The sequence below is a fragment of the Nuphar pumila genome, chromosome 7 (genome assembly GCF_984573655.1).
Source record: "Nuphar pumila chromosome 7, dmNupPumi1.hap1.1, whole genome shotgun sequence".
In the NCBI taxonomy this organism is placed as follows: domain Eukaryota; kingdom Viridiplantae; phylum Streptophyta; class Magnoliopsida; order Nymphaeales; family Nymphaeaceae; genus Nuphar; species Nuphar pumila.
Window position 1 is genome coordinate 103,417,054 of NC_143255.1, and position 16,221 is coordinate 103,433,274.

General features: G+C 37.5%; 1 protein-coding gene across 2 annotated transcripts in view; it reads right to left on the minus strand.

Moving 5' to 3' along the window:
• The window catches only part of LOC149832706 (autophagy protein 5-like), a 73,420-nt gene that overhangs the window by 39,884 nt on the left and 17,315 nt on the right, over nucleotides 1-16,221 (minus strand). For both annotated transcript variants that reach the window (XM_090014670.1, XM_090014671.1), the window contains 3 exons: nucleotides 7,552-7,641; nucleotides 2,839-2,926; nucleotides 2,355-2,492 (listed from right to left, as the gene is read on the minus strand). In XM_090014670.1, coding sequence (XP_089870796.1) covers nucleotides 2,355-2,492; nucleotides 2,839-2,926; nucleotides 7,552-7,641 — 316 coding nt within the window. The remainder of the gene's footprint in view (nucleotides 1-2,354; nucleotides 2,493-2,838; nucleotides 2,927-7,551; nucleotides 7,642-16,221) is intronic.

A 16,221-nucleotide genomic window follows, 5' to 3' on the forward strand; every position in this document is an offset into this window, starting at 1 on the left:
ATCTTTCTCTTCTCTCGTAACAAATTCTAGGAGAACTGGAGTGGTTCCATCCAGGTGACCTAAGAGACCTTGGCTCCTTATAAAAGGTATGATTTGTCTCTTCCAAATCAAGAAGTTTGAGGTGTTTAACTTTTCGGAAACGAGTTGATTAAGAAAGCTTGAAGAGAGACTCGATTGAGAAGAATAAGAATCCATGGAGAAAAGAAAGGTAACAAGAGTGTTCACAAAGTGCTCAGTCTTCTGCCAGGAAGGTTTGCTGATCGCCCTTTTTTTTTTGCGGCTGAGTAAACCTTAAAACTGGCGATCAAAGATTGTCTGGTTTAAAAGGAATCAGAACTAAGTTTTCCCTTGCACTTTTATAAGATTGGAGATTAACGTAATGAAAATTTTTCACACATTGAACAAGACATTAATCTAAATGTACTAAATGTGTTTTCAGATAAAAAACAATGTGGGTACCAATTGTGACAGTGAGAGGACTGCAAGATGGGACACTTGAAAAAGGTGAGAATCAGATTAAAAACAAACTATTGTCACTCAGCAAATACGAACAGCAAGGAGGGCTTAATATCTCATATCTGAATACGCAGAGTAGATGCGTAGAGAGGATTGCGCAAGAAGGAAAACAGATCTGGTGTACCAGATCTATAAATACCAGGCGAAAAAAGGGAAGGATGAATCGTGGGTGAAAAAGTGAGTCAATTCACGTGAACGAGTGAATCAACTTCAGCGATTCACATCTTCACGTGAATCAACTTTAGCAGAATTTCCCCTTTGCAACACTCAGGGTCTGCGTGAACAAGAGTTCATGTGAATATCAAACCCTCGTGGAACGTGAATTCACCAGCAAGAGGATAGAAAAGAGATGGAGGAACGAGAAAAAAAATTAAAGAAGAGTAAAAGGCAGGAGACGGAGGAGACCTCAAACCTCTGGTCGGTTCCACGTTTCGAAAGCCTCTTCAATCCTAGATGGATCTTGGCTTTGATACCATGTTAGAATCTTCTCAGGAACCTGCGTTGAGAAAGAGAAGAGGAATAGAAGAAGAAAGGGGCTGCGGCTGTGACCTAAAGAGTGTATTAATATGTTTTGAGTGTACAATATGGGTTTGGGTCTGGTATAATATCCGGACCCGAAATGAAATAGAACAATACAAAGTTGTACATAAAAGCTATTCAGGTGGACTTGGGTCTGGTATGACATCCAGACCCAAAACACACTTTATCAGCCCCATGGCGTATGTTCTCCACACATGGTATAATTTATGTCACATAGACATGACTAACAAGCAGTCGTACGAGTGTTGACATGACCCGACACGGGTACTGGTACCAGACACGGCACGGGTATGTGCTGGTCTGGATCGGGTTTGGTCCAACCTTGACCCGACGCAAATAACATTTATTTTTCTTTTCTTTTTTTACTTTTGACTTGGGGTCGAAGAGCAAAGAAGAAGAAGAAAGAGAAGGAGAAGGAAGAAGAAGAAAAAGAAAGAAGAGAAGGAAGAAGAAGAAGAAAGAGGAAGAGGAAGAAAAAGTAGATGGGGAGAGAGTACCAGATCTTCTTCCTAACTGCTCCTCTTCATCTTCTCCACATCTGCCAGAGAAAGGGGGGTGCGAAAGCCCCCCTTTCATACCCCCACCCTCCTTTTTATTAAAAAAAAGTTCAAATTCCTCCCCTTCTTGCCAAAAATTCCATTCAACCCCTTGCCATTTTAAAAAAAAAATCTATTCAGGGGCTTTTGTTTTCAAATTTCTAATATGGATCCTAATGGAGAGCCACACCTGATGCCCTGTATCCTCACTTTTTGAAAATGCCGCATTGTACCCTCCGTACCCGTATCCATATGACAAAGGGTATAAAGAATATTAGCTAGACTACAAATTGGAAAACCATGAGTCAAGATGTTAGGAGTTTAAGAACAAAAAGAGAATATGTGCAGTGCAAATTTGCAAGTTACAAGCTGTGACATCAATCTTCATCAAGGCCATAATTTTATTGAGACCCACACGACTTCAAATTTGACATGAATAGGCGATGTCATAGCACAGAGGGATGTCAAAGATTCAAGAAAATATGTAGTGATGGATATTTGTTAAAGTAATTATAATCAAGTCTGGGTGGAAGTCTAAATCAAAAGACAAAAAAGTCTAACAGCATTCTGAAACAAACCTTAGTCATGCATTCACAATTTTCATATCAGACACTAAGCCTGCCTTAAGGCGATTCTAGCCATGTTAAAAATGACAGAATGTTTTCGAGAAACATGATGCAGCCAAGGCAAAAGAACAGAATAGATGCACCATATGAATAAATTTCCAGACATGTAATACTCACTATTAAGAGGGGACAGTACCTATACGGTTTCTTCCAATGCTTTCACCAGAAGGTTGTTGAGGCTCTTCCGAGCTAGCAATTGTTTTTACTCTACACCATTCTCCAACTGCCCCAAGCTTCAGTTTGGAAGAAACCTGGTAATAGCCTTCCATTTCACCTGTTACAATGGCAAAAGTTCTAAGTGATACAACTTGAACACTCCTATTCCCTAAGACCATGCATTCCTCACAGCAATACATTGAGAACTAACTTAAATAATGAAAAATAACCAGGGAAACTCTTAACTGCCATTTTCATAAAAGTTATGTATTACCCACAGGGTCAACTCTGTATAACCTAGATTAAATTTTAATAAGAACTTCTTTTTTATCACCTTCAAAGATAACACAGAAAACAACTATTTCCAGGATGTGATACCACTAATGATATGAAGTGTGGTGAGAACAAGGAAGCTTGCAATTAGAGATAAAATAATATACATAGCTGTTATATATTACACAAACCTTTCAGAACGCAACGCCAAAGCTCTGCTTGATCAAATTGAGACATGTTCATAATGACTTTGCTGTTGCCATTAATTATATAGGCTGCCTGCAGCCAAATGCAGACTAACAAGTGAAACTTTAAAATCCAAGACACCGGTACTGATTTGCCTAAATGTGACAATATTTTATAAGTACAAGTGAAGTGCAATCCATAAGAATCGATAGCAATAAGCTGGCAACATCTACTAATAGATCAGGAATGATGATACAGAAATTGGTTCTCTTTCATAATTATAGTCATACATAGCTAATGGGCATTCTTTGCCCCTATAATAATGTCATTTGAAAACTTAGTACCCCATAAAATATGATAGTCAAAAGTTACCATCTTATGAAATTTTTTAATCTTTCTGTATGCTAAAATTAAAGACTTAATAAAATTACCACTTCTAGTCAGTTATTTTCTACAGTATGTATCTGAGTGCTTGAATTTGCCCCATATTAGGACAACTATAACTGGAGTGGACCTAATGTTAAAATGTACCTATTATATATATATATATATACATATGTAATAAACAGAATATATATATATATATATACATATGTATATATATATATATAATAGGTACATTTTAACACCCCCCCTCAAACTTTACGGGGGAAGGACGGAAAGTTTGCCGAGAAGAAACATGAACCGAGGAGCTGGAAGAGCTTTGGTGAAGAAGTCTGCCAACTGATATTCTGAAGTGACATATGGCAGAGCAATAGTTCCTCGTAAAAATTCGTCACGAACATAGTGGCAATCCATTTCGATATGCTTCGTACGTTCATGAAAAGTATGATTGCTTGCGATATAGATGGCACTCTTATTGTCGCAACACAGCTTGGAGGCTTCAGTAATATCAACTCCCATATCTTTAAGCAAACTGCGAAGCCATACAAGTTCCATTGTTGTGGTTGCCATTGCCTGGTACTCAGCTTCAGTGGATGAGAGTGAAACTTTCTGCTGCTTCTTGCATCGCCAGGCAATCAATGAGTCCCCTAAAAAGACACAAAAACCAGTAGTTGAGACTCGATCATTGGGATTACCTCCCCAATCTGCATCAGTATAAGCAAGAAGATTCAAAGGGGAAGAGGAGGATAGAAATAGCCCTTTATTGATGGTATTCCGAATGTAGCGAATGATTCGGAGAACCGCACTCATATGCACGGTTGTAGGAGCATGCTGAAATTGACTGACTGAGTGAACCGCATGAGTGATATCTGGTCTGGTGATGGTTAAATATGTAAGAGACCCAATGAGTTGTCGGTACGGTGTAGGATCTTCCAGAAGAACCCCATCTTCTAACCGTAACTTGGCATTAATAACCTCGGGAGTCTCTACCTTCTTATCATCAGAAATCCCAGACTTAGAACATATATCGGGTGATGATGTCGAAGCAATGGCCGCACCCGATGTGGAGGAAGAAACTTTAAGCATTTGTTGGAGAGCCATAGATATTTGTCCAAGAGTTTCTTTAATGTCATTGTTTTTGCCTTCATCTTCTTTGGAGGTGGTTTCTTCAAGAGAGACTACTTTAGGCTTGAAGGCTCCCATAAGCTTTGGACAAACGGGTCTAATGTGACCCGGCTCATTGCAATAATGACAAACAATCATTTTTCTTCCTCCATTGTAGTTCCCTTGTTTCCCAAAATGAGGAGGCTTATAGGTTCTAACATTGTTACCCGGTTTGGATACGGCAAGGACTTCATCAACATGCTTACTCATGCCAAGCCTTGTCTCCTCTTGAGTGATTTCGGCAATAGCATCCTCAATAGGAGGAAAAATAGATCTATGGAGAAGTGAGGATCTCACTTGCTCAAATTCGGGGCGTAGCCCAAAAAGAAATTGAAACAATCGCTCTTGTTCCATTTGTTTTTGTCTTAAATCAACATCTTCCATAGAAACCCACTTTGGCTCTAAAAGAGCCAATTCATCCCATAGTGGGTTAAGGGCACTATAGTAGTCTTGAATGCTAGAATCACCTTGCTTGGTGGTTCTAACTTTTTCTTGCAAGAAGTATGCTCTTGCAAGATCCTTTTGGGTATACATACCCCTCATAAAGGACCAAGCCTCATTGGCTCGACGAAATTTAGCTATATTAGCACATACCTTAAGCTCCACATTGTTCATAAACCACGCAAGGATTTTTGCGTGATTGCTTTCCCAATCTTCTACTTCCTTTTGATGATTTTCAATGGCCTTGAGACGAGCATCTCCCTCAAGAGCTTTTTCTTGATCTTCTTTCATTTTTGTGAGCATAAGCTTCGGTTCCGGAACGGTCCCCATGACATAACCCCAAAGCTTCTTCCCTTTGAGATTATTCTCCATTGCCGATGCCCACATCATATAGTTCTTTCCATTGAGTTTGAAAGAAAGATCAATCTTTGTCTCCATGATGTTGCCAAGAAGTGAGAAGATGTCCACCAAAATAAGAGATACACGAACCACACCTTTCCTTCAAGAATCGAGTGGCTTTGATACCATGTAATGAGATATTGCGGAAATATAAAGAGTGCATACAAGCACATACAACAATGAATAAAAGAGAAAATATCACAAGTCCACGAAGGGACAATACAAGCACAAGCCTTTAAGAAGGCAACAATATACAAAGCCTCTTATTGAAAAGAGAGAGGAGCTCTCCAAGATGAAAATACACAAGGGCATCACCCCTATTTATACAAGAGAAGGAGGAGGAAAAAGGAGGGCCAAAGGGCCTCAAAAGGAGAGCCAAAAGGGGGCTCCCATAGAGTCGTTGGGAGCCCCCAACGGTCACATTTGTGACCGTTGGGGGCTCCAACGACTTCTATGTTGGAGCCCCTTTTGGTCCTCAAAAATAATAAAAAGAAAAAAAATAAATAATAAAAATTACATTTGATCAAAAAGGAAAAAATAGTTGTTTTCTAAAACAACTGTGAAATTACAAAAATACCCCTATCGGGTATTGATGTAATAAACAGAATATATATATATATATATATATATATATATATATATATATATATATATATATATATATATATATATATATATATATATATATGTATATATATATACATATATATATATATATGTATATATATATATATATATGTATATATATATATATAATAGGTACATTTTAACACCTAATACCTTCCACTTGAACATACAATGATAAGTGACAAGTCCAATAAAATAATCAAGTTAGGTCTACGGGGTTTGGTTATTGAGTGGATCTAAACATGGTTTGGGTGTTTACAAATTGGATCAGTTCAACTTGAGATCTGGTTAACATCTACCCCCTTCATCTATGTCACCTGGGTACGAGTGCAGGTGCGGGTACGGATAAGCATACAGAGGGTACGACACGGCAATTCCAAAAAATGTGGGTACGGGGACACGGATATATATATATATATATATAGTTTGGACTTTGACACAGATCTAGTTCTGATCTGGGTCAGCTTTAACACAGGTCTGATTCAAACCTAGGTTGAAACAGATCCGGATCTGTTCTGGCCCAGGTCTGAACAAGACTTCGGTCCATTCAGACCTGACTTTACTCAGGTCTTATTATAGCATCTGGTTTGTGCCAGGTGTTATGAAAGACATTAGAAAAAAGAAAAAAACATGAGAGAGAAACAGATCCGAATCCAGATCTGGCCCAGGTCTGAATAAGACTTGGGTCCATTAAGACCTTATCATAACACCTAGTTTGTGTGCCAGGTGTTATGAAAGACATTAGAGAGAGAGCTGTGCTTGCCCACCGGGTAGCCCGCTGCCGATGAATGAGGAGGAGCAAAAGAGGCAGATGGTGGTGGGTGTGTTCTCTCCCTCCAGCACCAACAAAAGAAAAAGAGGAAGAGAAGAAGCCAGGTATGCCTCCCCCCTCCTCCTCCTCTCTCTCTCTCTCTCCCCACCACGTTTTTCATCCTCCTTTGTTTCTTCTTCTCCTTCTTATTCTTCTCTCTCTCTCTCGTCCTCTTCTATTTCTTCTTCTTCTTCCCTCTCTCTGGTTTCGTTTCCCCCCTCTCTCCTCTTCTCTCTCGATTCACCCGTTTCCCCCTCTCGTCTTCCCCCTTGTTTCCCCCTATCCTTATTTTCCTCTCTCTCTGGGTTTTCCCTCTCGTTTTCCAAACCGGAGAAAAGGGAGAGAGAGGGAAATCGAGAGAGGGGAGAAGACAAGAGAGATAGAGGGGGAAGACGACAGAGAGCGAAAGAGAAAAGGGGAAAGAAGAGGGTTTCGGGGAGAGAGAGAGAGAGAGAGGTTTTTTTTTTGGGGGGGAGGGGGCATTTTGCTTTTTTTTTTTTTTTACTTTTGGGTCTGAATTAGACCCGACCCGCGGCCTATCTGCACTGCGTCCAGTACCCGTGTCAACATGGGTACGGCCGCCCAAATGGTGTGTCGCAGTTACATAGCCCTTCATGTGATGTTCTTTCAAGAAATAAAGGTTTTAATCAGGTTTGGATTTGTTGATTTGAACTAGACATATGGGAACTGTTAACGTCTACAGATATATGTGGACATTAACATCCACTGGAAATTTATATCTTCATAAGTTCAAAATGACATTGTGATTAGGACTGGGAAACGAGAGGGCCACAACAAAATATAATAGCATGCTTTAAAAGTTACATCAATGGAAATTTAACAATTAACAATTTCAGGAGCCATAAATGCAGTCAAACTGTATTTACTTAACCTCCTTCAATGAATTCATGAAGCTATGCTTAACATTCTCTTCCCCCTCACAGGGGCTGAACAGCTCCTGCGGATACCCACGAAAATGAACCTGTAACATCCAAAACCATTAGTATATCTTTTGAAAAATAAAAATTAAAAAAAACTACAATAGGCTAATAAAATTAATGGTTATAGGTATCTAGGTTATGCCCATCAAAAAATTAATAGTAACAATCAAAAGAGAATGAAAATATATATAGATTTTTGCTATAAAAATGTTTTCAGACCAGCAACGTAACAGGACCACATTATGAGAGGCAGCCACCATCCCATAGTTTAAAATACTTTATCCTTTTTTATTTTTAAAGACACTAGATTCTAATGTCAACACTACTCAAAGAATCTGTCATTCATTTGTCATAATTCCATTTCTTATCAAGGAACAATTGGGATGCCCTTCTACCTTTTAGTAAGAATAAAGATGTTTATAGCTTGCAATCAAGAAATAGGCCCACTATACATGCAAAGTAAAATATTTCTGCAGTTAAGAGGCCACCATATGCCCATCCTTTACATAGTTAAGTTCCAGTAGTAAATCTGAATGGTTTTCTTTTGTTTATTTTATGATATTCAGGATTCAGCAGAGAAGCAAAGTTTACTCAAGAAACCCTTAAATTCACACAGAAACCTAGCATCTTCTAGGCAAGTTGATTAAAAACTCATGAAGTAACAAGCCTTTGATGGCAAGCACAGAAGAAAAGCTATAAAAGATGGAAATGATAGGAAAAAATGTAAGTTAATAGCAATGTCTCTTAGTTTAAATAAATTCTAAATACCCACTCAGTTCTGATATGACAAAAACATTTAACATTATATAATGGTGGAGCATAAAACTAAACTATCTCGCACTCAAGGGCAATAAAGCACTCACTAGCATCATAAGTGGGCAATCATTTGAATTATAGAGAAAAGATTATATCGGGTAGGGTTGATTCAGGGGTCACAAGGTGATGACCAAAACAAAGAAGCTTGCATCAAGATGCTTCCTATAGCAAAGCTGCATCAGTATGGACTTCAAAGGTCTTGGCATAGTCTAGAAATCATAGTATATGCTCCTGAGTAACTGCATGCTTAGGTAATGCAGGAGCAGAGCAGAAGACCTAGGTCCATAAAGATCCGTTTAGATCCATTTTGATGTTTTGGGATTTTTTATCATTTGGATCATTTTTAGTATTTGGATCATTTTGTAATAGATCTTGGATCCAATATTCAGATTTAATTAGATTAGGATGATTAAGAAAAGTTTTATATTTTTAGGAGTTTATCAGATTAGGTAGTTTACTTGGATTGGGATTTGGGAAACCTCATCTATAAAAAGATGAGAGACCCATGTAGAGATTGGAGTTGATATGAGAATCTCAGTTACTTTCTTGTTAAGTTTTCAGTTATTTCATTAATTTTCAGTTATTTTCTATCTTTCCCAGCTTTTCCTAGATATACAGTAGAGATAATCGTAGACTGGTAGTTTTCTCGTAAATCAAGCCATCTCAATTTATATCAATTTAGTTCAAGGCCAAAGTCCTTATTGTGTTTACGATATCGGGAAACAAAAGCGAAGAAAGCATGGAAGAGATTGCGGTCGAAAGCCAAGATCCACCTAAAGAAGCGACGTCATTGAGGGCGATGTTTTTTCGACCGAGCGACAATATCTCGTTAATCGCTCAAAGGATGCATAAGTTGCAAGATACAGTGATTCATTGAGTTGAAGCAACAGAACGGTGTCTAGAAAAACGATCCATCGAAGAGGACACGCTCAAGGAAAACCCCCATCAAGAGGTCAATGACACCACATCAATGGTCGTAGTAAATTAGCCGGTACGCAGCAGAGAAGAGGCTCTGGCAAGCAGCGACGCGGTGCCGCCGATCGAGCCGCTGCCAGGTGTGTATAACGTTGGAGGAAATAATGGGAATAATATGAGGATCATCTATAAATAAGTGAGGATTTCTATTTCCAAACACTATGTTACTGGGACACGGCAAAACAGGCCATGTACCCGTGTCAACATGGCGCGACACGCATACGGGTACCGGATGCGGCAAGGGTACGTGGGCCTCTGGATTGGGTCGGGTCCAACTAAGAACCCAACTCAAAACCCACACTTGTTTTTTTTTCTTGTTAAACCTCCCCCTTCCCACCCTCGAGAGAGAGAGAGAGAGAGAGAGAGAGAGAGAGAGTCCTCCAGCGAGCGACTGAGGTTTTCAGCCATGGAAAAGAGGAAAGAATGAGACAAAAAGAGAGAGAACCTGTTTGGATGTTGATTTGGTTGGGAATCGACCAATCTCCACCTTCTTCCTCATCGTCGTCGTCTTTGTCTTCTCCTTGTTATCTTTCGTGGAGAGAGAGAGAGAGACGGTGAGGAAGGGGGTTACGAGGTACCCCTCTGCCTTTATATAAAAACTTTTCATTCCTCCTTTTTTTTTAAATTACACATATAGACCTTGCTTTTTAAATTTTCATTCCCCTCCCCTTTTTTCGAAAATTACACATATCATGGTCATTTAATTTTTGAAATATCCATTTAATTTTTAATATTGACCTTAATATGGATCCACATATGATCCAGACCCAAAACCTTATATAATATATATATATAGCCGTGTCCTCGTACCCTCATTTTTTGAAATTGTTGTGTCGTACCCTTTGTACCCGTACCCAGGTGACATAGCCCAAACACTAAACTCAGAGCACTCTTCATTGGTGCCCACCCATATAATGCTTAAGAAATATTTAACATCCCAGTGGAAGCAAGAATGAACATTAAGTATTAAGGATGTACCATCTTCAATAAGTATCGCTTTTCTTTGCGGTTACAGTAAGCAAGTCTATTAGCAAAGCATGTCATGGATTTCTTTATTTCCGTCTCAAGCAGTGAACCATCTACGGAAACGCTACGCTCCTCATCTTTTAAGTGGTAATGGTCAAATAGAGAGTCCAAATCATAATATGTGAAAGCTTGCCCAATTGAATACATTTTTCTTTGACCACAGATTTGACCATGTGATTTCAACAATTGACATGTCCCTCTTTGGTATCCATTTAGCTATCAAAGACTTACTCCACAATCAGTGCCACTAGCAAGCTGCTAACAAATAATTCTCTTCAATAGACCATGTCAGTATTAACAATAAAATTCAATTAGAAGACAGGATCAAACCACAATTATGCAAACATAATGTGCAGTTGGTGGCTATGTAGCCAAAGGCATACCTAGATGTCAGCCCAAAGCACCTTGGTGTGGTCAACCCTTGGTGCCCCAACTTAGGCTAGTTAGGTGAACTCGACCTAGGTGCTCACCTAGTAAAGAGGGAGCCCACCCTTTCTTTTTGAAATATTTTGCTTTTAATGTTCAACCAAAAAGAAGGGAATTATGTGTGCTCCACCCCCCTCTCACACTCCCTCAAATGAAGAAAATGATGACAAAGAACATGAAAAAAATAAAAAGGAAGAAGCAAGCCAGGTACTTCTCTTCTTCTCGTTATTCTTTCTATTCTTCAAGATCATAACTTTGTATTGCTGAATTTAGATTTTTCTAATTTTCAGTTTGTTTCATTTGGGTCTCCACTTTCTAGAAGATGCACCTAATAACTTGTAGGAGAAAGAGGATGAAGATGTAATGAAATTAAAGTGTGCACAAGTGAAATGCCACTTAAGGGATACAAGAGTACAAAGTATGCACAAACACAAAGGCCACTAATGGGCAAATACAAAAAGCCACAAAGGCATATACAAAACACTCACAAAGAGAGAGAGAGAGAGAGCACAAGTAAAAAATAATAAATGTTATTCATAAAATGCTTAAGAAAAGCATTGAAAGAAATAGGCACAAGATGTCCCTTTATATACAACAAAGGAGAGCCAAGGGAGCTCCCAATCCCAACGGCTATAATCATAGCCATTGGGATGCTCCCAATGTCTCTATGGTAGTCTATAACAAAAAGATAAAAGAAAACAGAAAAGTCAAATCTGACCCTAGAGGGCAGGACCTATTACATGAAAATGAAAAGACCAAAATGCCCCTACCTCAAACTGACAGTGAGATCACTGAAAGTTTGCTAAGGAGGAAAGAAAAAGCGAGGTGACGGCAAGGCTTTGGTGAATAAATCTACAAGTTGATACTCCCATGTGATATAAGAGAGTTCAATAGTACCCTTAAGAAATTCTTCTCGAACATAATGACAATCCATCTCTATACGCTTTGTTCTTTCATGAAAAGTATAGTTGATAGCAATATAGATAGAGTTCTTGTTGTCGCAACACATCTTCGATGGAGTGGAGATGATGACACTCATATATTTGAGCAGACTTTTTATCCAAACAATCTCAATAGTGGTAGTTGTCATCGCCTTGTATTCAACTTCAGTGGAGGTCAGTGACACTTTATGTTGCTTCTTATATCTCCATGATATAAGTGAATCGCCAAAAAATACACAATATCATGTAGTAGAAATACAATCACAGGGGTTGCCTCCCCAATCATAGTCAGGATAAGTAATTAAATTAAGAGAAGAAGATAAGAAAAGCCCTTTTCTCATTGTGCCCTTCAAGTATCAGATAGTTTGTATGACTGCCACCATATGAACCGAAGGATGACCATGTTGGAATTGACTTGCACTGTGAACTGCATGTGCTATATCAAACCTGGTGATAAATAAATACATAAGAGATCTAATCAGATGATTATAGAGAGTAGGATCCTCTAATAGAGTCCCATTATTGGCCATCATCTTTGCATTGATCATTTCCGAAATATCTACTTTCTTTTCATTAGTCAAGCCGGATCTAGCAATTATATCTAATGCAAATTTTATCTAAGAAAGTACATATACCCTAGAGGAACAAGAAACCTTGATACCTAAAAACACCTTAAAAAACCAAGGTCAAACATATCAAAATTTCATTTAAGAATATTTTTAATCTCTTCAATACCCTTTTTATCACTTTTAGCAATAATCATATCATCAACATACAATAATAAGACAATTATATTGATTCCTGCATTTCTAACAAAAAGAATAGTGTTAGTATAACATGAGATAAAACCACTTGTTAAAATGTAAAGTGTAACATATATATTATATTATTATTATATTTTTTTCCTTTATTTTATTTCTTCTTTATATATCTAGTTCAATTTGAACTAGATATATAACCCAGGCAAGTTCTTGTTAGAACTTGACTAGGGTTTTAGCCGTTGGACTCTAGTCCAACGGCTACACTAAGAGCCATTGGACTAGAGTCCAACGACTCTTTTGGGAGAGCTCAAAGTGAGCTCTCCCCACTCCATTCTTCTTGTATAAATAGGGGTGAACCCCTCCATTGTAATCTATCAATGCTTCTTAAGCATTTTGTGTATGAATACAATATTATTTGTTTTTTAAGTGTTCTTCCATTTATACCCTTTCAAGGGTCACACTTATATTGTCTCCAATAGACACCTTTTAGTGAGTTTTTTGTGCATTTGGAAGACCACCATTTTATTACATGGTATCAAAGTTGTGGAGACCTTAGATCTTGAAGAGCTTCCGCCTCGATTTTCATGCCTCATTTGCAAAAGGTGTTTCATCACCTTATTCTTGGCTTAAGAAGATTCGTTTGAAGAAAGGACAACGTGTGCTACAAAATTTGTATTTTATCCTCTCTCTTATTCTCTTATCTACTCTTTTCTCTCTCTCTTCTCCCATCTATTCCTTTCTTACCCTTGTAAAAGATGGATGACAATGATAGGATCACCATCATACCCATGAAGCAAAATGATATTAATTATGTAATGTGGGCTTCGATTATGAAGCACCAGATTTGAGAAAAAGGGTTATGGGGTATAGTGGATGGTTCAGATTCGAAACCTAAACTATCTCTCACCAAAAAAGAGGGTGATAAAGATATTCCTCTAACGGAAGAGAAGAAGAGCAAGGCATTAGCCACTTATGAAAAGAAATGAAAAAAGTGGAGGATAGGGCACGCAAAAATTATGTCATGGCTAATTAATAGCGTAGACATTAAAAAATACTCTAGTCTTGTTAAGTTCGAACATGCCGATAAGGCTTGGGAATACCTTAAAAATATTATTCCCTTAAAAATATTGCGCATGTGTACAATCTACAAGACAAAGTTCGGATAATGACTCAAAAAGATAAAATCATTCGAGAATAGTACAATAAGTTGTCCGAACTTTGGGAAGAATTGGCTCTTTTAAAGCCAAAATGGCATTGTCCCAAAGACATTGAGCTCCATAAAAAACAACTTGATATACAGCATTTTCATCAATTTATAAACGGTTTAAGACCGGAATTTGAGTCGACTAAATCGGCTCTTCTTCATCGAAGAAAAGTTTCTGTTATTGTTGATTGAGAAAAACAGAATGAAAAAGAATACTCCAAAACCAGAAGATGATTGTGTTCTAGATGTGTCTAGACCGGGTAATCATGTGCGCTTTTACAGGCCACCTCACTTCAATAGACAAAATGGTGACTTTGACAAGAGAAAAGTCATTTGCCAACATTGTCATTAACCAGGACATTATAGGCCTCAGTGTACTAAATTTAGATAATTAAGATAAAAGAGAGCGACAATTGTTGGGTCAAAACCCAAAGATCAAGATGCACTAGTTTCTATGGCTCAATTAATGAAGATTCTCCAACCTCTTATCAAAGGAGCTTTCTCCTCATCTGAAGCCTCAACTAGAGCAGTTGTTTCATCCTTCTCTGATCTAGGTAACTTCCCTTGGCTTCTTGATTCTGATGCTTCCTTTTATATGATCCCAAATGATAATAACTTATCTGAATGTTTCAAAAATAAGTCAAGTGTCAAAAGTTTTTACAGCTGATGGAACCTCTCTTGAAATAGAAGGAATAGAAAATTTTGAAAGGGTTCATAAAACTAAGAAATTTTTTATTCCAGAAGTCACATATATTCCTAAACTAAATTTAAATCTTTTATTTGTTTCTCAAATAACTGATTATGGATGTAATGTCTCATTTTCATCTCATGGTTGTTGAGTACAGGATCGCCAATTAGAAAAGCTGATTGGGGAAGGCCACAGAGAATGAGGACTCTATTACATGAATTTTTTGGAATTGCCTAAGAATGCTTTCTGTTATAATATTCAAAAAATAGAATTGGTTTTGTGGCACAAAAGACTTGGTCATCCTCATATGGCCAAAATTCAATATTTTCCTGATCTTGGAAAATTTTGTAATTCTGAAAACTTTACTTGTAAAGATTATATTATTGGCAAAATGAAAAGATAATCATTTTTTTATAGAACCTTTGTTTCTTCTAGATCACTTGAATTAGTACATTCGGATGTTTGGGGTCCTGCACCAATTATTTCGAAAGGTGGATTTGAATATTATGTCATTTTTGTTGATGATTTTTCTAGACATGCTTGGATTTACTTCCTTAAACATAAATCGAAAGTCTTTTCCTACTTTCAAACATTTCATAACATGGTTAAAAACAAATTTCAAAATGATATATCCATTTTCCGCACAGATTCAGAGTGAGAATTTATGTCCAAAGAATTCAAAAACTATCTAAGTTTACATGGCATTACACATCAAAGGTTTTGTTCATACACACCGCAACAAAATAGACTGACTGAACGTAAACATCATCATATCATAGAAACAACTAGGACTTTATTAATAGCTAATCATGTTCTAAAAAAATTTTGGGCAGAAGCGGTCCTAACTGCTACCTATCTTATTAATCAAATGCCATCTTCTTTGAAAAATATAACTCCAATTGAAAAACTAGTGAATCTTTGTCCGGATTACTCTAAATTGAGAGTGTTTGGATGCAAGTGCTTTGTTTTCACTAACAAAAATGACAAACTATCCCCCGTGTGATTTCTTGTGCCTTTTTAGGATATGCCGATAATAAAAAAAGGCTATAAGTGTTTTGATTTTCAAAATAAAAAATTATACGTATCAAGAAATGTATCTTTTCTTGAAAAAGAAAGCTTCCTTCATTTTGAAAAACCTAAGGAAGTCACTGAATATTACTTCCTAATAGATTTGACCTCAAAACCTATTGAGTGTGACCTTGAATGTGACTTTTGAAATGATCAAAGTAGTATTGATCTTGAACACAATGACGACAATGAAGAACAAATCCCTAGAGATGTTAGTTTACAATATTCTAGATGAAGAGAGTCAAATCTTCCATGTGCACTAAAAAAATATTCTGAAGTATCCACCAAAAAGTCATCTCGAGTTTCGAGGCCTCCTGAAAAATTTGTGTCATACAAATCATTTTCACCCACATATAGGGCAGTTATGAAATTAATTCACTCATGAGGAACCATCATCGTACCCTCAAGCAAAAAATCATGTAGAATGGGTAGAAGCCATGAAAACTGAGTTAGATGCACTTGAAAAAACTTCTACTTAGACTATTCAAGATCTTCCTCTAGGTAAGAAACCTACAGGATAGCGATGGGTGTACAAAGTTAAAACCAAGAATGATGGAACTCTTGAGAGATATAAAGCCCGATTTGTGGTCAAAGGCTATGCTAAAAAATATGGCATCAATTATGAATAAACTTTTGTCCCAGTTGCTCGTATGGCCATTGTTAAAACCTTAATTGCTTTGGCTTCCATTAAAAAATGGCCCATAATTCAGATGGAT